At 46.5% G+C, this 20,553-nt stretch overlaps 2 protein-coding genes across 2 annotated transcripts; both read left to right on the top strand.

Moving 5' to 3' along the window:
• Nucleotides 1–349: 349 nt before the first annotated feature.
• On the top strand, nucleotides 350–7,668 carry LOC120821140 (FERM domain-containing protein 6). The gene is given in 15 exon segments (XM_078104193.1): nucleotides 350–543; nucleotides 2,097–2,277; nucleotides 2,430–2,520; nucleotides 3,772–3,851; nucleotides 3,990–4,066; nucleotides 4,171–4,366; nucleotides 4,500–4,655; nucleotides 5,136–5,201; nucleotides 5,636–5,704; nucleotides 5,814–5,988; nucleotides 6,445–6,729; nucleotides 6,844–6,975; nucleotides 7,085–7,134; nucleotides 7,232–7,393; nucleotides 7,395–7,668. Coding segments are annotated over 14 exon segments (1,746 nt in total). The 5' UTR covers nucleotides 350–543; nucleotides 2,097–2,199; the 3' UTR covers nucleotides 7,524–7,668.
• On the top strand, nucleotides 7,668–20,419 carry tarbp1 (TAR (HIV-1) RNA binding protein 1). The gene is made up of 28 exons (XM_078104187.1): nucleotides 7,668–9,499; nucleotides 9,583–9,680; nucleotides 9,775–9,844; nucleotides 10,796–10,938; nucleotides 11,046–11,098; nucleotides 11,222–11,319; nucleotides 11,398–11,533; nucleotides 11,605–11,701; nucleotides 12,034–12,123; nucleotides 12,222–12,369; nucleotides 12,446–12,712; nucleotides 13,343–13,440; nucleotides 13,548–13,706; nucleotides 13,786–14,006; nucleotides 14,095–14,338; nucleotides 14,506–14,694; nucleotides 14,776–14,969; nucleotides 15,056–15,127; nucleotides 15,256–15,376; nucleotides 15,748–15,858; nucleotides 15,947–16,267; nucleotides 16,350–16,555; nucleotides 16,630–16,711; nucleotides 16,811–16,982; nucleotides 17,068–17,253; nucleotides 17,876–18,000; nucleotides 18,493–18,629; nucleotides 19,748–20,419. The coding sequence occupies exons 1-28, from the start codon at nucleotides 8,557–8,559 to the stop codon at nucleotides 19,929–19,931; spliced, it is 4,965 nt and encodes a 1,654-aa protein (XP_077960313.1). The 5' UTR covers nucleotides 7,668–8,556; the 3' UTR covers nucleotides 19,932–20,419.
• Nucleotides 20,420–20,553: the final 134 nt, after the last annotated feature.

Genomic DNA, 20,553 nt, shown 5'->3' with positions numbered 1-20,553 from the left:
AACACCGGGGTATTGCTGAAGAACACAATTTTACAAATTAAGCACTTGTCAATGTTTAAGGAAAACATGACCGAAGCCTGCTCACCGCAACAGCAGTGGTCCCAAACAAGTGCGTTGCCTGGGACTGTAATTAAAACGAGATCGCTAAACCAACTAAAGATTGGGGGACATTTCTGCCGGGAACTGCGTAGAAAATGTATTTTTTTATTTTATTTTAATTGATATATACAGAATTATTTTTCATTGTTACCCATGGGCTTAACACTCGAATAAATATTAGATGTAGAATCACATTTTTACGAACATTTACAACAAGAGTCCAAAACAGACGACCCCTACAGCTACCCGTGATGGTTCGGCCCGGTCGTCAGGGCTGCACCGCGGTTGAAGAAGTTGGGCTGCAACACGCAGCGGGAGAAACGGGCGTCCTCCCAACTTCTGTCAGGATTGTTGTTCGGCGGAGAAAAGTCCATTTCTAGTCGGAACGAACACTACCGACCTGCTCCTGAAGACTTGAGACCCTTCGCCTCGTGTGATGTGACGGTGAGTCACTGGCCGCTTGGTCGCTAGTTAACGTTAAGTTAGCTAACGTTAGTCAGAGATGCACTTGTTGCGTTAGAATCGTCCCACGGACTTTGGTAACGTTACACGTGACTTACTTTAGCCCTGAATTAGCTCTGTTTTTATAGTTTACACATACATTCCATATGTTTAATGAACTAACGTTAAAGCTCGACTAGAGTTCACCGGCATGGGACGTTTTGTCCTCCGGCTTCCAGGTTCCTAGAAAGTGTGATGTTTGTGAATGTGGCCCACCGGGGATGAGCGGGTCCCATGGAAACGGTGTTCGCCTCCTTTTCGGATGGGGGACCCCTTCTTACTAGATCACCGTGCAGCCTGCAGAGGAGGTGCAGCAGGGATTGGGGTTATGACACACAGATGGCTTAAATAAACTAAATGATGGAGCAAATATTCTATTGCGAGTGGAATCCAGATGTCCAACGAGGTCCATGTTGTTATTACTGAAATGTACAGTGTGAATCCGTTTATAGTCAGAGCAGATGCAGAAAACACGCCCAGATTTCTATTGTATTGATTTTTGTTGCTCCTTCTGTCTCTTCCCTCTCATTACAATAAAAAATATATAGTACAAGTAATCCTTGAAGACTTAATTATGAGTAACGTATATTTCATATGCATATGAAAGGGCATAGATTATATTTAAGTAGCCCTCAAAAACTAGATTGTGTTTAAAAAGAATGCTGTCAGAATGATTTATACGTCGTAAGTGTTCTGTGTACAAATATATAATATATATTAGATTAGAGCCTGTTCTTTACCATGTGCTACATTATCCGTGTAAATGTACACTGTCGTTGGACTCCTAAAGAAGTGAGGCGTTCAGGCTACCGGTATTTCAGGTTTTCTTCTGACGGTTTGCACTGACACACAGATGTGAGTGGAGCCGTGTTTGAACTTGTCCATAATCATATCTGGTACGACAAATAATTTGCTCTGCGTGCCCAACACGTAACGCTTAACATGTTTCATGCGCTGCCTTCACTTTTTTTTCTTGTAGTTATCTCAACCAACGTATGTAAAACCTATGCAAACAAATTTGCCACAGTCCCAGAAGGTTTCATGTTAAAAGTACAGAGTGAAGTTAGTTTGTCCAAGTTCTGCATCGATTCAGTTCAGGTTCATATTTGTTTTTCTCGCTGGTTACAGTCAAGAGCAGGATTTAAGGGGATCAGAGTGGGGGGGCGGCAGTAATTAACCTGATTAACGTTAATCAGATGAGTCTCATACCGCTTGGGGCTTTAGGTCACTAGAGTTGGACGAGCTTCAGATGAGTCTTGGTTGCAAGTAGACTGTCTCTGTTCACCATGGCAATTTGTTCTGGTATCTTGAGTCCAGATATATATTTTTTCAAATACATATAATCATGTATTTAATTCAGTGTTGGCAGCAGGTTACCTGTTACACCACAGAACCTGCATCTGTTTTAAATGTGTTTCTGCACAATTCAAACGTAGTCTCATTGTGTTTTTCCGTCTCCTGCGCTTACCTCACTCTGATGTCATCCGTCTTCTCAGGCGCAATATGGGCGAGCTTCCCCGGAGCAGATAAAACCGCGACGGACAGAGGAAGCAAGAGGAGACGCAGGCATTCCTACAGAGAGAAAGCACCTCGGCCATCATGTCCAACTCGATGAAGCAGGAGAGAACCATTTGTGTTCTCCTCCCCAACAAAGACCAGCTGGACATCACCTTCGGGGTGGGTCTTGTTAATGTCTCCAGCCGTCCTCTTGACCATCGCAAAGAGATGTTCAACGTTGGTTTTATCTTGGTAAAACTATTTTGACTGTCGTGCATAGTTTGTGAGTGCGTGTTGAAGGCCCACGTCTTTTGTGTTTTTCTGCTTTCCAGCCTAAGACGTCGGGACAGGATGTTTTAAATCGAGTGGCGGAGCGTCTTGGAATCAAACAGCTGCACTTTTTTGGCCTCACGGTGGTGAGGGGTAAGTTCCCTCCTCTTTGGCACCCCTCAGCCGCCCAGCGCGAAAGGACTGTTTGCACTGGAGTACGAGGCGGTACCGTCAGAAGAGCGGCTCGTTGATTGGGTTTATGCACGCGTCAACCGGTTAGATTGTAAACGAGGGCATCGTGTTTGGATTACGCCGATTAACTGCAGGGGGCTTTGCTGCGCTGCTCTTTCAGTGGCTCTTGATTCTGTAATAATGTAGAAAATGTTTCCACCCAAAGAGCTATTTGATTAGAACCGACATGTTTTGTGGTGCCGTCCCAGTCTGCATAATTGAGGGGTGTAATCCACTTTAGCCGCTGCGCAAAGTTCAGAACTTTCTGATTCCTCTGGGTTTTCTGTTTCCTTTTGTTTCCGCAAATACGTCCAAAGGCCTCGGTAATCCTTTGTGGCTCACCAGCCGAACAGGAAACCTTTTTGTTTTTGTGGTGTTGGTTCAGCAATCACTTAGGCCTGGATTCCTGCAATATTAACTTCATTAAGCCTGGAATGCACTCTTGCATTCCTCCTCTTCACTGAGGGGAGGGACGGATTGATGATGAGAAGAGGAAAGGGGGTTGATGGAGGTGGGGGAGCTAGTCATGACACAGGCCGGCTGACAAAACACTCAAAAGACTTCCATGAAGGACGAAGGGTGAGGGAGTCGCAGTGAGTCAGAGTGGGCTGAAAGGGCAGATGGATGTTTAGAGGGATGAGTTGTGAAACGGCTCGGCAAACACGATTTGGCTACGCAAAGTAGAACAAAAGAGATAAGGTGCATCCAACAAAAACAACACACAAAAAAAAATGCCCATGTCATGACTCATTGGAACCCGGCTGAGAGTGATACAACATCCTCATTCCCAGCAAAGGGGTCCGTCGGCATTCTGAGCCCCGCAACTGAACTAGAAATGAACCTCGACATAAATGGAAGCATAAGAAGCTAAATACCAAAGACTAAAGCTCTGCTTTCTTTTGAGTTCATCTTCCCAGCCGTCAACTCATTTTGAGAATGCTGGCAGTGTGTGGTCTGCCCTGCCACGCTTCAATGGAAATCTGAAAATAGATGCATTAAAAGTAGCATTGTTGTCATTTGCCTCCTAGTAGCCTCATTAACAAAGGAAAGAACAAGAGCTTCTTTTTCTCGGCTAATTCAATTGTTGCAGCACATTTTACGCTTGGTTACATCGTGGTCTCGTTTGCTCGCTAACTGTCTGCTGGTTTCCTCGTTGTCTTTTTATCCTCCCAGACAATGAGCACATCTTTTTAGACTTGGAGGAGAAAATCACTAAGTACTTTCCTAAGGAATGGATGCAGGATTTTGGAAAGGTAAGGCACCTTGTTGCAAAGGGTGGAACATTTGGATGGAGTCAATTATTAAGCATATTTGACTCACTGTCCAAACTTACATGCATGACAAAAAGACGCACGCAGACTTTCTCTTAACCCGTCTCTTCCTGCGTACAGGGACTACTGAAGAGGCCGCTGCCACTGGTGCTCTGCCTCAAAGTGCAGTACTACATAGAAAACGGAAGACTCTTTTGGTACGTCCTTTTCCTACACCTTCTACGTGCATCTTCCTCACTACTCGACACCCGTCCTCCTCTCTGTCTAACCTTTGGTGCCTCCCTCTCGTTTGCGGTACCAGTGAACGTAAGGCACGGCACCTCTACTACTCCGACTTGCGGGAGCGGGTGCTCCGCTCTGAATGCCGGCAGCAGGAGGAGGTGTACTTCCAGCTGGCAGGTTACGCCCTGCAGGCCAGTCTCGGTGACCACCATCTGCCCAGGGAGGGGATGGAGGTCACGCCTTACTTCGAACCCAAGGAGTACTTCCCCCCTTGGGTAGGTGGAAGTATTTAAATGTTTTCTTTTGAAAAGAAGAAAAATCCAACTTTCATCTAAAATAATAATGCATTCATCCTTATTGCAATATATTTGATGGGAGCCAATGTCTGTCTCATTCGTCCTGGTGTAGATTTTATCTAAGCGTGGACCGGACTACCTCCTCTGCCATGGGCCCAAGGTGCATCAGGAGCTGTGGGGCATGTCTACTCGGGAAGCCATGCTGCTCTTCATCAAGGAGGCCTGTCGACTGGAGGACGTGCCCGTCACGTTTTACAGACTGCAGAAGGTCCATTTTGTTTCTTAGTATTAGTAGTTTGATATTTGTTGCACGCACCATACTGCAGGCTGTTATTGTTATTAAAATGAGCAATGCTGATTATTAAGGCTGGTGCGTAGCGGAATCTGATTTTAGCACATTTTTATCTGCAGACATTCCAGACGTATTACTTCCCTGTGACTAAAGTAATGTTTTATCCAAATAAATTAAACGAGTTTGGCGTGATTCGAGCTTTGCTGGACAAATAACTTTGGGGCAGTTATTTAACCTTCACCATTACGGTCAGTTTACTGTCCTCCCTATTCCGGGATTACTCCTCTACTGAGTGATTTTGAAGCCTGACCGCTCTGGTGTGTAGCGTTCTATTGCTTTTGAATTTGTTGTTGGCAGCAGCCCATTGAAGTAGGAGACGGGCTCCAGTTTGCGGAGCAGCTTCCTTATCAGAACGCCTCACATACCTCTCTGACATCTTATCGTTCATTTGTCCAGGACAAAAAGGCAGAGAAAGGAACGGCGTTACTCGGCCTGACCCTACGAGGAATGCAAGTTTATCAGGTATGTGCCTGTGCGAGTGTGTCGTAGATGTATAGCACACGCGTATTTAAAGGGTGGAATCTGCGTCCGCTCAAACCCTCTAGTCTTCCGACTAGACGTGTGAAGAATGTGTGGGATCGCCACCAACTGCAATGCACCAGGAGATACGAGTAGTCTGCCGTGCCAGTCGGTTGTTTGATCTGTCCATCACGGGCCATCTGGGGGGGATTAGGGCTCCAGGCCTGTCTGATTAAAGAGCCAGCAGAGCGTGAGATATCTGGAGAAGCCCGTGGCCTCTTCACCAAGACGTCCAGATGGTTCCTTTGAACAAAAAGACAACTGATTATTGATCATACATCAAGACACATCCAGACGCCTCGTGTTGTTCAAAACACAAAAGCTGAAAAATAGTTGAGCTGTTCATTTTAATTGTGCGTGTCTTTTTGTATTCATAGGAGGTAAACAACATGCGACAGATGCTGTACAACTTCCCCTGGTCAAACGTGGGGCGTCTCACCTTCCTGGTATCCACGCTTCTTACTTCCCTTCTCTGCTGAATTTAAGCAGAATTGTGATAATTATTTAATGGCCATTAGCTTTGTACACTCGGGATAACCGAGCGTCTCATTTCAGGGCAAGAAATTCGAGATCCAGCCAGATGGTTTGCCATCAGCCAGGAAGCTGGTTTACTACACCGGGTCATCGTTTCGCTCTCGCCACCTCCTCCTGCACCTGAGCAGCAGCCATCGCCTCTACCTCAGCCTCCAGCCTGCCCTCAAACACATACGCAAGCTGGAGGAGGGAGAAGGTGAGGAAGGAGGATACACAGACGTGATCAGTATGGGGGATGATTAAGGTTTGGATGGTGGCCACTTAAAGACACTGAAAGTTTAATGCAGGACTTTGGAAAAGACGCTTGTTCCATCAAAAAGAAAGCAAAGGGGTTCTTGTTTTAATAACTACATTCGTTGCACACAAGCGGTTTCTGTTGGGGAAAAGAAATGTGTGTGTGTGGTGTGTTTATATATAATATATATATAAAATGTTTTTAAAAGTCTTTATTCCCAGTCATCCTTCTGAAAATAAGTTTTCTGGTGTGTTAGAGGTCTAAATATAGTCTCATCAGATATGCAACCCTTAAAGAGTTACCATTATTATGTCTAGCATTTCATAAGCAGCTTCTTAACAAATATCCTCAGGTAATTTACATAATTATATGTTCCAATTTTCTAAAAAATAAGGTGTTTTCTTTTGTTTGTTTTAGATAAAAAGCGTTACAGAGAGTCATACATTAGTGATGACCTGGACATGGACCCCCCCGGCAGCGAGAGCAGCCCGGGTCTGTCCCGACGCTCGACCAGCAGCTCCGGGATTGAAGCCGATGCCCGTCAACACAGCCTCTCCGCCGAGATGGGCTCCATGGAGGAGGAAGGTCAACGGCAAGCGGAGAATTGTTTGGGCTCCGCGGCCAGCCGTGGCAGCGCCCGCACCTCTGGGTTCCACACGGGCCGCAGGGCTCGAATAGAAGACGAGGGGTGGCAAGAGGAAGGTGAGAGGATTTTATTTCTTTTTTTTCATGTCATTGTGATCCTAAATGCACACATGGCCACTTCAGAAGAAAGATGTTTCCCTAATCTGATTTCTCAAACGTTTCTTTTCCCAGAGATCAAAAGCGATATTGGAAGTCCAAAGGGGGTCCTCGTGGATTCTCCTGATGAGATGTTCCAGTTGGCTGATCTTCTGGAAGGAGTGTCAGTGGATTGTTCAGAACTCTCCTCGGAGACTCTCGCGTCGGGTATGAATCATTTGATAATGACATGATACAGAACATAACTCAAATATTTATATTATTTGTTTTCATGAGAAAATCTTTGTCTCTGCAGAAAACAAAGCATGTCTCCCAGACAGTGACGGAGACCTCAAAAAATTACGTAACAGGGATACTTTAAAACAGGTTGGACATCTGTCTTCTTTCCATTGACTTTCTTTTCCGTCTCTGGATTCCTCAGATGCATCGCATTAGCTTTTATCTTTACCTGTCTATATTGTAGATGGTAAAATATAGGGCACAAGTTTGCGTGGACCGCCACAGTCAAAGCATAGATGACGTAAGTCTGTTTCCCCCTGCGGCATCCCTGGGGACGACACTGCCGCCCGACTCCTCCCACAGCTACACCTGTGGCCTCCCGGGTGCCTCGACAAACACAAAGACCCCCCGTTGAGCAAAGCGATTACCCTCTTTTGCACTGTCAAGCCAAACCTTCCGGCTTTGGCCGCAGGGCCAGCAACTGCCTCTCTCTGGACATGTTAAGTGACGAACGGTTCCTGGAATTCATACTTTGAATACTCCCAACTCCGCCTTCTCTTCATTCATTCATTCACAGTGCAGATTAACGTCGAGGTTGCCAACACATATATAATTTGTGGGGAGGATAAAACGCGATGAGTGTGTGTGTGTTTTTCAATTTAAATTGATAAACGGAGCATATTTATTAATGTTGTACATTGTGTACATACTACTTGCACTATTTTATTACACTTCTAATTATGTATTATATTTTATATTCATGTTGTTCAAATGTTTCTGAAAAATCTGAACAGGTTTGATGTCGGTGGCTTAAAGTTTTCAGTTAAAAGACGTTGACATCATTGCTAATTTCCTTGTTTGATTCAGCGGAAACTTCAGAAGCACTGTCCTGATGTTTGTGCTCTTGCATTTCTTGTTCTTTTAAATAATATTTTTTAATATACTCTATTTTTGTATAGTGTGCTCTGTCATGCTTTTCCTATTAGTCTACTTGCTGATGTGGAAAATGTAACCTCTTTCCAGCTGGTAATGTATTCATCCAAAGCTTCTCGGTTCCATACTGTCCCCTCGTTGTTATTACATCAGAAAAGTATTATTTGTAGAGCACTGTTTCTGTACCAACTAGGTTTATAATTAATCTGCAGTGTTTTTGTATTATGTAACTCAAAGACATGATCTTTTTCACTGTTTGGTAAATGATCATTGGTATGCAAAATAACGTCTTTAGCCAATATAGTCAACCCTTTCTTCCAATGCCAATAATGTATGAACTGTCAGAAATTTACAAGCGTTGTATTACGATGGTGAAAATAAATTTTAAATTCCACTAAATGAAACCGTGTTTATTCACGTTGTCCCACGTGATTCATGTAACGCTTAATTATTTATTTTTTTCGTACAAACTTTTCAAGGCTGTAAAGTTACAGCCTCACACTCCTCGCGAGAGTTTGACTACGTTTGCGGAAGTTTACATCCCGCGTAGAAAAAACGTGTCGCCCATGGACAGAGCGAGAGAAGCCGGTTGACCGGGTGTTTTGTCCCGCTTAGCTCCTGGCAGCTCGCTTCGCAATGCATTCCGTTTTAGTCAACGCGGTGCTGTCCAGCTCCCCCGACCTCCTCCTTTTGTTCGAGTCTCTGACTTGGCCGAGCGACTCGTGGCCGGAGACCGAGCGCGTGGAGGCGCTGACCGCTTTCATCGAAGGGCTCGCGCCGCTTCTAGCGGAGTCGGACACCACTCGCCTCTCAGCGGCGAAGAGGAGCTCCGTAATGGCTCAAATCGACTCGGTGGTTTGGACCCGGTGTCTGCCGCTTCTCGCCAAAATATCTGCGGAAGCCGGCGAGGGCACGCGGTGCCGGGAGAGCACCGCCGCCGCCTGCAGGCTGCTGAGTGTCTGCGCCCCGCTGTGCGACCGCGCTGTGCCGGGGCGAGTGGCCCTCTCGGTCCTGCCGTCGCTCCGGCAGGACCGAGAGGGGGAGGAGGGCGCGCCCGGTCCGGGGCGACTCAGCGCGGAGGTGGCCAGCGAAGTCGTGGCCGCCCTCGTGCCTTCTCTGGCGGCGGACGAGCAGCTGACGCTCATCACCTTGTCGTCCGCCTTGTCCTGCGTCAAAACGCTGCCCGACGCGATGGTGTCCAAGATCGTGGTCCGGCTCCTCTTGACGGTGCTCAGCTGCTGCGGCGGCGCGATCTTGACCCGCGTCCTCAAGCTGGTCCTGGAGGACATGTGCAGCTGGCACCGCGCCGCCCGCACACACGTGGTGGCGGAGCGGACACTGCTGTGTTTGACCGCCCTGTCGGAGCACCTGCTGAAGCCCCACAGCCCCCCATCATCCCCCTCCTCCCCCCACCGCGAGGTGGACCCTCGCGTGTCCGTGCAGTTCTGGAGGATGGTTCAGGACGGACTGACGCACAGGGACAGCGTGTCACGGAAGAGGGCGTTGTACCTGCTCAAGATGTGCGTGTCCCTGTCGGAGGAGGAGGGGCTGCGCTGCCCCCTCTCTCCATCCGAGGAAGGTGCCCTGCTGCGATTGGCTGTCACTTGTTCACATGTGTTTTTGTTGTTGTTTTGTTTTTATTTATTTTTTTATTTGCTGCAGATGAGATCTTGTTCAAATGGGAGCCGAGCAGGAGTAAGCTGCTGAGAGAGTTCTGGGAGGACTTCGCGCTGGTGATGGAGACCCTGGAGGAGAACCAGGTGGGAAATCCCAGTGGCTGCTGGCTTGCTACCAGTTCCTCATCACAAGGCAGATTTTTTTATCTTGATTGTGTTTTGTTTTTCCCTTTTGTAGATTCACGTCGTCCGGCCAGTTCTTAACAGAATAGACACGTTGATCCAAACCACAGTAAATGAGGGCCAAGGTAACACTAGATGCAAGGGATAATATGGAATCCTTTTCTAAATATTGTAAAAAAGATTTGTTGTACAGCTTTCTCTTGCAAAGCACTTGTTTTCTGGCTTTGTTTTGGGGTCGCTCAGTGTTGAAGCCGCTGTCAAATCTTTATGTAGATCAGTTCAACCTGTTAGTTGTCCACGAAACTGAACTGTGCTGAACTGATCACATTAACTTCACACAAAAAAAAGGGATTATGTTTTTTGGGCAAAGTAAGCTTTAGTTTTGTTGAATTAACTTAACATTGAAAGTAAGATCAACTATACCTTTTAAAAAGTAACCTGGCTGCCTTAAAAAGATATGTTAGTTGAACAAGATGCTGAGTTAGGGAGACTTTCAAAACTATATTTGCCCCACTAAAGACTACACATTTATCCAACAAGAAAACTAGTTTTCATGTTTGTACAGCTCAAGAGATGAATTAGAATTACTAAAACCGTGTTGGTTCTACTAGTCATTATTTGTTGTCTTAAATTTGGATTTAAGCTTTTACAACTTAAGATGTCTGGTTATAAATACTAAAAAATCTTGGTTAAACATACATTTTAAGGTTAAACGGACTGTTTTTTAGGCTTCTTTTTTGTCAGCCCAACTGTTTATTCTTAGTTACATCAACTCATATTGAAGTACAAACAACCTAAGGTTCTTAGCTTGCCGAAATCAACATTTCTAGGCAGCCAGGTTACTTATTATTTTAAGTTTAACCAGCTTTTTTTTTTTTACAGTGTACTGACAATCTGACACACTTTTGATTGTCTTACCACAAACACTTGTGAGGAGAGTTTTCAATTCAAAAACATAAATATATAAAAATCGCGTAAGCGTAATTTGTAATTGAAAAGTTTGTACACTTGAAAAGCCACCTGCTGGCCTGTTACCTGTTCTCTTTATCGGTGCCGTGTCCACGCTGCGGCTCCAGTCTTCTTCCACCCCTCCTGGCTGCTGTGTGTGTACCAGCGGATGTTCCACAGTGAGAATAAAGCCCTGATGAGAGAGGGAGTGTGTCATCTGCTGGAGCTGCAGGTCCTCCAGCAGCCAGCCTTCGCTTTGGCCTTTTCTCAGGTAGAGGCTCCGACTTAATCCGCACGCTGTGATCCGGACATTAATTCAATGTCACTGAAATCCTTCAAAAGGGGCAAACTTCCCTCTTCTGTTGCTTTGCTCCTCAGTTCATCGTTGGCCCTTTTATGGATGTTCTGTCCGAAACGTCGCTCTTTCACAAGTGAGGGTTTCATGTCAAACCAAGACAGTAAATAAAAGAAGAGATGTCTGTGTAAAGATCTTATTATATTATACTTGTTTTTCTGCACCCGGCCTCATTAACCCACCTTCTGTACACCTCTAGGTCCGTTGGGCAGAGCGTAGGAGATTGTCCTGAGCTTGGAGCTAAACTGCAGGTCTTCATGGTCACGTTCTTCACCAGTTTACCGTCAGAGCACAGAGGTGCAGGAAATCAGACGTCAAAGAACACATGCCGACGGAGCTCCGGCACCTGAACGGCTGTTTCTTCTTGCTTCCCAGGCCGGATGTTGCTGCAGATGATTCGGCAGCTGTGCTCTAAGCACTGGTGTGCGGCGCCGCTCCTCTTCCTCTGCCAAGCTCTCTCCGAGCTGCCGCCGGGTCCCCTGCTGGGGATCGAGGGGCTCGCTGCTCTCAGGTACCTCATCGCGGTTCCACTTACACAGACGGCCTCTTAGGGAAGCTGATTTTATCTCCTGTGTCACGCAGGGAGGTGCTGTGCTGCACCGTGATCACTCATCAGGTCCTGCTGAGAGGCGCCACTCAGTGCTTCTTGCTGAGCGGCGCCCTCCGTCTCATAGATGTGGTAGGACATAAATATGGGTGTATTTGAACTGCTGAAATATCTGAAACAACTTATTATTCAATATATACAGCGCTGTTGTAAACAGCATGAGGATCATTACGTTTGTTTTTTCTCCATCATTCAAGTAATTTATCAGGCCAATGTTTTCATTTACAGCGCACTAATTTAGGCTTTCATGATTAAAATGTCAGGTTTCATTACATCCTCCAACAGTCCCAGCAAAGGCCCAAACTAACTCACCCATCTTGCATTGTAAGGTGTTTCTGTTATTTTGTGCTTTCAAACACAGGATTGAAGTTAGTGAACCGCGTAATTGAATATTCTAATTTCAGAGCGCAGTGACCCTCGACGATGTTTTTAGTTTCTTGGTGCATTTTCGTGCAGACGAGTCACTTTCTAGAGGGACGCAGATTTGGAATCAGGTACGATGTCTTGGAGGTATTTGATGCAATATTGCGCGGTGTTTTGATGAGACTTTTAGGAAGTTGCATGACGGAATTTCTACCCGACTTTGCTGCAGTTGTGTTCCTGGCTTTTGGACAATGAGGGTAGTTTCAAGCCCAGGATAATGGACGGAGATTCCACTGGTGCTTCCCCCAAGAAAGAAACCGTAAGAGGCTACGTCCAAAGCGAGGTGCACTCTTATCTCCGAGTCGCGGCTAGCGCGGGTAAGCCTGAAGTGAGACTGTCGTAGATCAATTGAAGGATTCCGTCTGTGTACAGTTAATCTCCACTGCTACTCAGGTCACACCGAGAGGGTACCGGACTCCAGAGAGGCCGATAAGTTGAGCAGGGCCGTGCTCCTGTGTGTGGACATGGAGCGGAATCAACCCGGAGACAAGATCGATACCACTCTGGAGTCACTGCTGTCTCCGCTGCTGGACACCTTGAGCCGAGTCAGCACCAATATCTACCTGCCACTGCGCAAGAGCGACAAGAGCCTGCAGCTCCTGCTGCGACTGTTCCAGCTCGGAGGGGCAGCAAGCTGTGAGCGCGCTGGAGAGGAGCGAGGTGTGTATTGACAATACTGAGTGTCCACCTCGGAGCAAAACGGGGTAGCTACAGTAGATGCAAAGGTGCTTTCGTGCAACAAACAAGTCGTTTCACCTCTGCTCTGTACTCACCGTCTGCACTATTTGGGGAGAGACCTCACGCTGTCTTTATGAACATCTTCCAAGAAAAGTGACATAGTTTTCCTCCATTGAAAAGTTGTTTGTGCTTTCCAACATTTAACAAAATAACTCAGGAACGCTATCTTGGGAATTAATGGATTATTGTCATAAGATTTGTCCTTTATCCTTAGCTTTAGTATTTTACCATGGATCTTGTCTCTGTTCCTTTCTTTTCTGTCTAAAATGCAACAGTTGGCAGCATTTCCACAATGTTTCTATATTTTTCAGAATTAATATAGTTTAGTCCAGCGAGCTTTCAGAAATTCTGATGGTCAGATGAACACATTATAACAATGCCACAAGAACACATATTGGCCCTACGAAATGATATCCTTCCTTACAACAGCCTCAGGGCACATCATTTAGTAAAACACGTTCTTTACATCTTTGTAGCAGTGTGCCTGTAGTATTTCCATTCATGGTTAATATATTGAGTGACATTCGACTCTTCCCCTTTTACTTTTCGCAGCGGATGACGTTATGGTTGCCATGGAGAGGCTAATTTATAAACTCGCCGATCCAATCCATGAGTTCATTTTGAGGCGGCTCCTCGGAGAGCTGCAGGAGGTGAACGACGAGTCAATCGAGTCACCGTGACTTCAATTAGCGCACGTAGCCCCGGTGGCTAGCTCGGTAGCTAGCTCTGATGTCCACTTGTGCTGTTGTCTTCACAGCCCTTTGACGTGGAGCGGGCCGAACTCTATCTGTGTGTCCTGAGACAGATGGTGGTCCTGTACAAATCCACACCACAGCACCACAGTAAAACCCAGCAGACCTATTTCCCTAAACTCATCACGTGCAGCCTCAAGGTGCTGCAGGAACCAAACCAGCAGGTGCAAAGCTCAGGCTGAATTATCACGATTCATCCGTTTGGTTGCTTTGTGTGTAACGCAGATTGTTTCCCGTTGCCAGATCCTCTCTGTGGCAAACCAGGTGGCCAGAGCGGTGGCTATGGCGTCCCTGGCCACCTTATGTGGTCTGTTGGAGCAAGAAGTGATTGGCGTGCAACCGGAGACCCTTTCTGCTTTGAAGTCACTGAATGATTACTTCTACAGTCTGGTGTCGTCTTCCTGCCAAAGTCTGGGGAACTTAAATAAACGACTGCAAAAACCAAAAACGGGAGACGATTTGGGGTCAGTGAAAGTCTGCCTGGAGTAGTCAGTCAACAGAAGACCTGCCTGATCAGGTGCTACCATTGTTTTTGTTTTTTGTTTTTTTCAGTGACGCAGGAGTGCAGGGGGGCCAGCTACAGGACTGGGGCCGCATAGCCGCCAATTTTATGCGGGACCAGTGGATTTGTCTGAGCTTCCTGATTAAAGCTTTCGGGGTTCCTGAGTCCGTAGAGATTTCCAACCGCCGGGATACTCTTAAGGCTGCTGTGAGCTGCGCGGTGGAGGCCTTGGCGCTGCTGCCCAGTGGCCTGGTGCTGCCTGTGCTCTCCTTTATGGAGACAGTGTTGCCACAAGTGAGTCTTGGAGTTACATTTCGGGCCAAATTTAAGCAATTCAAAGAGCGTATAACAAGGAATTTCCGGCGGTTAGAGCTTTGAAATTTTCCCCGTATAAACTTTGGTGATGTCACGTGTGCTGTGCGTCCTATGAAGTGTCTGGTTTGGGGATGTTTTGATCCCAGTTGCTGCTTCATGAGGAGGCCTTGTGTGTGGAGGCCGTGACTCTGACCTGGGAGCTGGTGCAGGGGCTGAGCACTAACGCCCTGGACTTCTGGCCGGCCCTCAAAGGCTTCATCTCCATGGCCTTCCACCGAAACCTGCTGCAGCTGACGGACGCGTTGGCGCCGACACTTCTGGCCGCCTTGAAACAGGTGATTGAGATCAGTTTGGTTTTTTTTGGAAAGGGAAGTGCGCTGCACTGTCAATAATGCATTTTCTCTATCATGGTACAGATTGCCACGGAGTTGATGGAGCTGTCTCAGTCGAAGAGCGGAGTGCTCGGCGTGCTGCTTCAACACTGCTGTCACACGTGGCTGCCCGCGGACGGGCACGCCGGCGACGCCGCTGTGTTTTCTACCGCTTTCAGCCACATCAACATACTCGCTGAGGCTTGTGTCTTCGGCCCAGTCTTTAGGAGAGATCAACGGTAACTCAAAACGGCAACTCTCAGATTTGTTACATAGTTTCTCAGCGATTTTAAAAATAAAAAACTTTTAAAATTCTTTTTCAAAGGCTTATCCAGGATGTCCAAATGTATGTGGAGCGACTTGGTGAAGAGTGTGCTGCCAATGTCGCAGTGACAAGGTAACCTGCAGTTATCTGTGAACCCATTTGTGTTCCTCGTTATGGCTGTGATATAGGACTGTGCCACTAGAGGTCTCCTTTGGTGTGTGAATGTTTTCACGCTTTAACTTGGTCTTGGTCTTTTCCAGTGATAACAGGGACGACCAGCTGCCGCGCACATGTGTGCTAGCTTTCCTCAGCCGCTTGGATCCCTCTAATCTGCAGCATGAAAGACTGATGGAGGAACTAGTGATGAATTTGTTAAAAAAGGTGGTCTTTCTTGGGTAGTATCATTTATCAGTGTTAATAGCTTCCTAATATCAGATAAAAAGCAAATGTATGGAAAATCACACATACAGATAATGAAAGTCAATGAACAAGACCACCCAGTTACTACGTCTCAAGGATGTGTGTCCCTTCCCCTTGATTCTTGATTTCATCTAAGAATAGTTTCCAAATATGACATTTAATATGTCATATTGCTTCTCTCCTAACGTTCTGATACAACGTCTGTTTATTGCAGCAAATACTTGATTTTCTATGTGGTATTTTGATTTGCACTTTTTTTTATTAAATGCAGCTGATTTTGTAACGCTTTACCCATTTTCCATTATCTCCTTCACCCCACCTCATCCCTCTAGGATAATGACATATCAAAGTCAAAAGTGCGTTACTATAGCAACTCCCTGCAACATCGTATCAAAAACAGAGTCTGGCAATCACTGCTGCTGCTGCTGCCCAAACTCCGGGAGGTAAGACAATTTCACTCGTATTTAGAATCACACAGGAAATAACCACTTAGATACTGACTGTGTGTGTGTGTGGTTTGTTTTTGTGAAGGAGTTTGTGGCCACTGTGCTGAACTGTGTGTTTGAAGCTGGATTCTGCAGTAACCATGCCTCAGTCAAATACCTGATCGAATGGATGATGATCCTGATCCTCGTCCACTATCCACATCACATGGACGGCTTCTGGGCCTGCTTCACCAGGGTGAGCTCCCTCTCTGGTTCCCTACCAACCAGAAAACACTGCATCACTGGGGAAATCGTTGAATTATTCAGTTCTATTCCTGCACAGGATCACAAGACCAAGACAAGCATCTGCACCTTCTTGTCAGTCCTGGTACATTTCAATGTCATCATTCCTCATCTCAAGGACAAGGTGAAGCCTTTGATGTTTTTCCTCCGCTCAGACAATATTGTGTTTGCATCTCCAACGAGACGTTTCTCCCTGTTTGTTAAAGGCCCTGCATTTGCGCAAAGCACTGGACATCATCCTGCAGTGGTGTTTCAACCACAACTTCAGTGTGCGTCTGTATGCCCTGCTGGCCCTGAAGAGGGTCTGGAGCTTGGCGGGGTTCCAGGCAGAGGAAGGAGCCGATGAGTTGAGAGGAATGTCCACTGTGATCCTGGCCTGCCTGAACCAGGCCGAGGCCATGCAGAGCACCGGGTGAGAGCGGAACAGCCACAACCACACAAAAGGATCTAGCCGTGTGTTGATGTATTTGTTCTCTCTCCATTTAGAAACGCCAACAAGAACTGGACAAGGATTCAGGAGCACTTCTTCTTTGGGGCCTTCGATCCTATCAGTGATTACAGTGTTGAGGTTTGTTCGTATGTTTCTGCTGATCAAATGAAGCCAGGTAATATACAGTAACACAGTGTCACCACCAACTTGCCTTCTGTTCTGTGTTTTATCCCCCAGACCATTTTCTACACCTTCCCCAGTCTGTCCGAGATGGCCGATGAGGAGTGGATTCCACCGTGGAAGTTTGAGAAACTGTTGTGTTTCTCTGAAAGTCCATCTTTTCCCTTGAGAAACCCGTCTCCTGACCTGAGTCAGCTCCAGCCCGGAGACTGGATCCAGCAAGACAAAGGTACGGTCGCCCCATTTACGAGCCGCGGCACTGCTTGACACGGCTCACCGCAGTCTCACCCCGTCTCTGGTTGTTGGATCCCCAGGCGACCAGAATAAGGAGGAACGCTGGGCCGAGGTGCAGAAGAAGATCACGCCCTGGAGGTTAGGGATTCAGGAGCAGGAGCCCGAACTTCAGCTGGTTCCACAACAGCGGGCTGCTCGACTGGGCAAACTGCACGGTGCCCTGCTGGTGGTGGCCTCGCTTATCGACAAGCCCACCAATCTAGGAGGTGCCTCACTACTTCTTCTTCATCTGGAAAATATGTCAAATGTCTGAAAATGTCTCTGTGATTTGTGTAATATTTTGAGGAACTAACGTTACAGGCGTTTGTTTAACCACGATGATCTGGGCAAAGAGGTCAAACACAGCTGCCGTGGTCACTTTGGCCCTCTTATCGGGATTTGTCCAGTTTAGAGAGGGAATGCCCGGCTTTAATCACAGACACTCCTATTTTATGTTCTCTGCCAATGTACTCCTTTGCTTTTGTCTCAGATGATAAGGTGCTGAATCAATCAGAATTTGTTTATAGAGGAAAAGACCCATTTTCAAAACCAATATTGATACTGGATGGTGTAAGCAAGCACATTAGCTTGGCCACTCTGTAAATGTTTTACTTGAAATTGCTGCGTCAGTTGCCATTACAGATGTACCTTTTTTATATCGCTCTGTTCCCATGATGATGGACTGCCGCGCTTCTTTCCCAGCTTATGTAAAAAAAAAAATTTTTTATTTTGAGACTTCACATGGAATTGTTTTCTACCATAGGGGCAGATTGCGGGATTACATTTTTCAGATGCCATTTCGATAGGTCACCCGCTTCGTCCTCATTTGTTTATTCGTTGTCTCTTCAGGTCTGTGCAGGACCTGTGAGATCTTTGGTGCCAGCACTCTGGTTCTGGACAGCCTCCGCCACGTCAGTGACAAACACTTTCAGTCCCTGAGCGTCTCATCTGAGCTGTGGCTTCCTCTGTTAGAGGTAGAGTGCATTAAACAATCTCACACGATGATCATGATGTCTACTCTGGACTGGGGACTTAATAATAATAATAATAATATTGGATTTTCAGGTAATCAGGTAAGCTCAGGGTTAAAATGTCGAAATCAATGTTGAGCGCACCCAGCGGATAGAACGGATCGATGCTGAAGCCGCCGCGTGCTGTGGCTCTCCTGATGGCTTTCTCGAAAAATGAAGAAAAATCTATATGAAGTTACGGTTTCAATGACTAAATTAACTTATTAGGCTTTGTCCCTTGGTTGTGATTGAGAAACTGTAATGTTAATTTAAACCCATTAACGTTTGTTTGGGAACCATCTCGTTTTCTCATTCGGAGGTGGTGGATACTCAATGCTACTGCCACATTTAGAGCTTTCTGTCTTTTGTACAGTAACTGCTGCAATGCAAAGAGCCAGTAACAAGTCTCAGATGCTGATACCCTGATGTTCATGCGTCTCTGTATCTGTTTCTCAGGTGAAGCCAATGGAGCTCACTGACTTCCTGCAGGTAAAGAAGAGTGAAGGCTACTGTATTGTCGGAGTGGAGCAGACTGCTAACAGTCGGAGCCTCCAGGACTACCGGTTCCCTGAGAAGACCCTGTTGCTTTTGGGGTGTGTATGCTTTCTAAGCTTTGGGTCTGCTTAACAAGACAGCTGCCTCTCCAATGAAAGGCCACTTTAACGTAACCTGTTGTCCTCCTTCAAATCAGCATAAACACAGGCAAGCCTCTGTCCTTCCGTGGCCTTAGTGGCTTTTGTTTAGTGCGAGGTGTGAGCTGACGGAGCTATTAAATGCTCTCTCTCCGGTCTGGAGTGTTTCCCTGTGGGCCCTCAGCCTCTCCTCTCCATGGTGTACGTGTCGAGGCAGGCTGGACTCTAATTGGTTCTCCCCGAGGAGGAGAACACAGGACATAAATGACACCATCCGGTACAAGCAGTGCGATGACAGCAGTGGGGTTTGAGTCGCGACGCTCCCCCTGTGGCTTTCATCAGTTGGGAGGCTAAAAAGGGATTTATTAAACCATTTTCTAGCTACTCAGGAGTGAAGGTGACCGTAATTACGTGCTGGTGCCGTTTGTGACAGCGGCACGATTCACTCTGTGTTCTAAATGTGCACCACAGTTGTGCAGCTGGCCAGGCAGCGAAAGGAGACATTAATATTGATCACATGCGTGTAGGTGTCCTGTTTTGTTTTACCCTGTTCAGTCACTCAGGTGTGAGTAGTGCTGTTAGCTTAACCCCCCCACACACACCTCCCTTTCCCATCCCCCCCACCGTCAACCCCCCTGCGAGCTGAATCTCGCTCTCTGCTCTCACAGATGTTCCGTTCCTAGTACAGTGTTACTCAGGTGCCCTCACTATGAATGTACCTCATCAGATCAGACTCATTACTACTCCTTAGTGTTGGCTTTGAATGGCCCACATTTCTGGGTCAAAGTACACACTTTGAATGGCTCTTGGACACTAAAAGTACCTGTTTTGAAGTTGGGTGAAAGACTAAAGATAAGAAAATACACCCACCAGCACCTCTAAAGTTCACTAATCAACATCTTCTAATCATCTGAAACTGATCTTTAATTATTAAAAACAAATAGAAGAACGTCTCGCAAATAACTCAAGTGTCTTAGTCTGAATACTTGCACTAAACTTTATGAATCCATTTGTAGACTTAATGCAAAATGATCCTTTGTTCCACTGTGTATGTTGATTTTCTCTTTCCCTTCTTACAGCAATGAACGCGAAGGTATTCCTGCCAATTTACTTCAAATGTTTGATGTGTGCGTGGAGATCCCTCAACAAGGAGTCACCCGCTCGCTCAACGTGCACGTGAGCGCTGCCCTGCTGATTTGGGAATACACGCGGCAACATCTCGCCTCCGGCTCCGCTGAAGTTGACTCAAAACCTGAAAACTGAAGACGGACCCTGAATGTTCCATTCCAGATGTTCACCTTACTTGCTCCTCTGGTAGTAAGACTAAAAATATCTGCGGGGCGCAGAGGGGGGGAAGATGGCGACACGGCGACACTCCATGCGGTGCCGGGACCTGAAGGATTGTAGTGATGCGTCTGGTTTCGCTGTGGTCAGCAGTCATCGGTGCTGCTCTTGTGCCTTAATAAGAGTCATGAATAGATATCGGCTGTGGTAATTACATCTGAATATTCCACTGGGCATGCTGGTATATTAAAGGAGGCAATCTCCGTGTTGGCACAGCTGAGGCATTAATGGAAATGTTCCCCTTTTCGAGGAAAGCAATCAGTTTATTCCTTATGGCACCGGGACTGGACACCCACACCCAGGAAGCTATTATACATAATGTATGAATGATTTTTGTTTTAATTACAGTTTAGGATTTTAAATAGGTTTTTTTTTTTATGGTTGAATAAATAACACCGTAGCCATTTCATGTGCCTGTGATTATTCGTGTACTGTGGTTGGGGAGTGCGACCACCCAGGAAGCACTGAGGGGGTTAAAGAAGGTTCAGTAGGTGTTCTTGCGTCCTCCCTCCCCTTCCACCAGTGAAGGAGCCCGTTCACC

This window comes from Gasterosteus aculeatus, chromosome 6 (assembly GCF_964276395.1).
Source record: "Gasterosteus aculeatus chromosome 6, fGasAcu3.hap1.1, whole genome shotgun sequence".
Lineage (NCBI taxonomy): Eukaryota > Metazoa > Chordata > Actinopteri > Perciformes > Gasterosteidae > Gasterosteus > Gasterosteus aculeatus.
The sequence above is the reverse complement of the archived record's forward strand: the minus strand, read 5'-3'. Positions and strand labels throughout refer to the sequence as shown.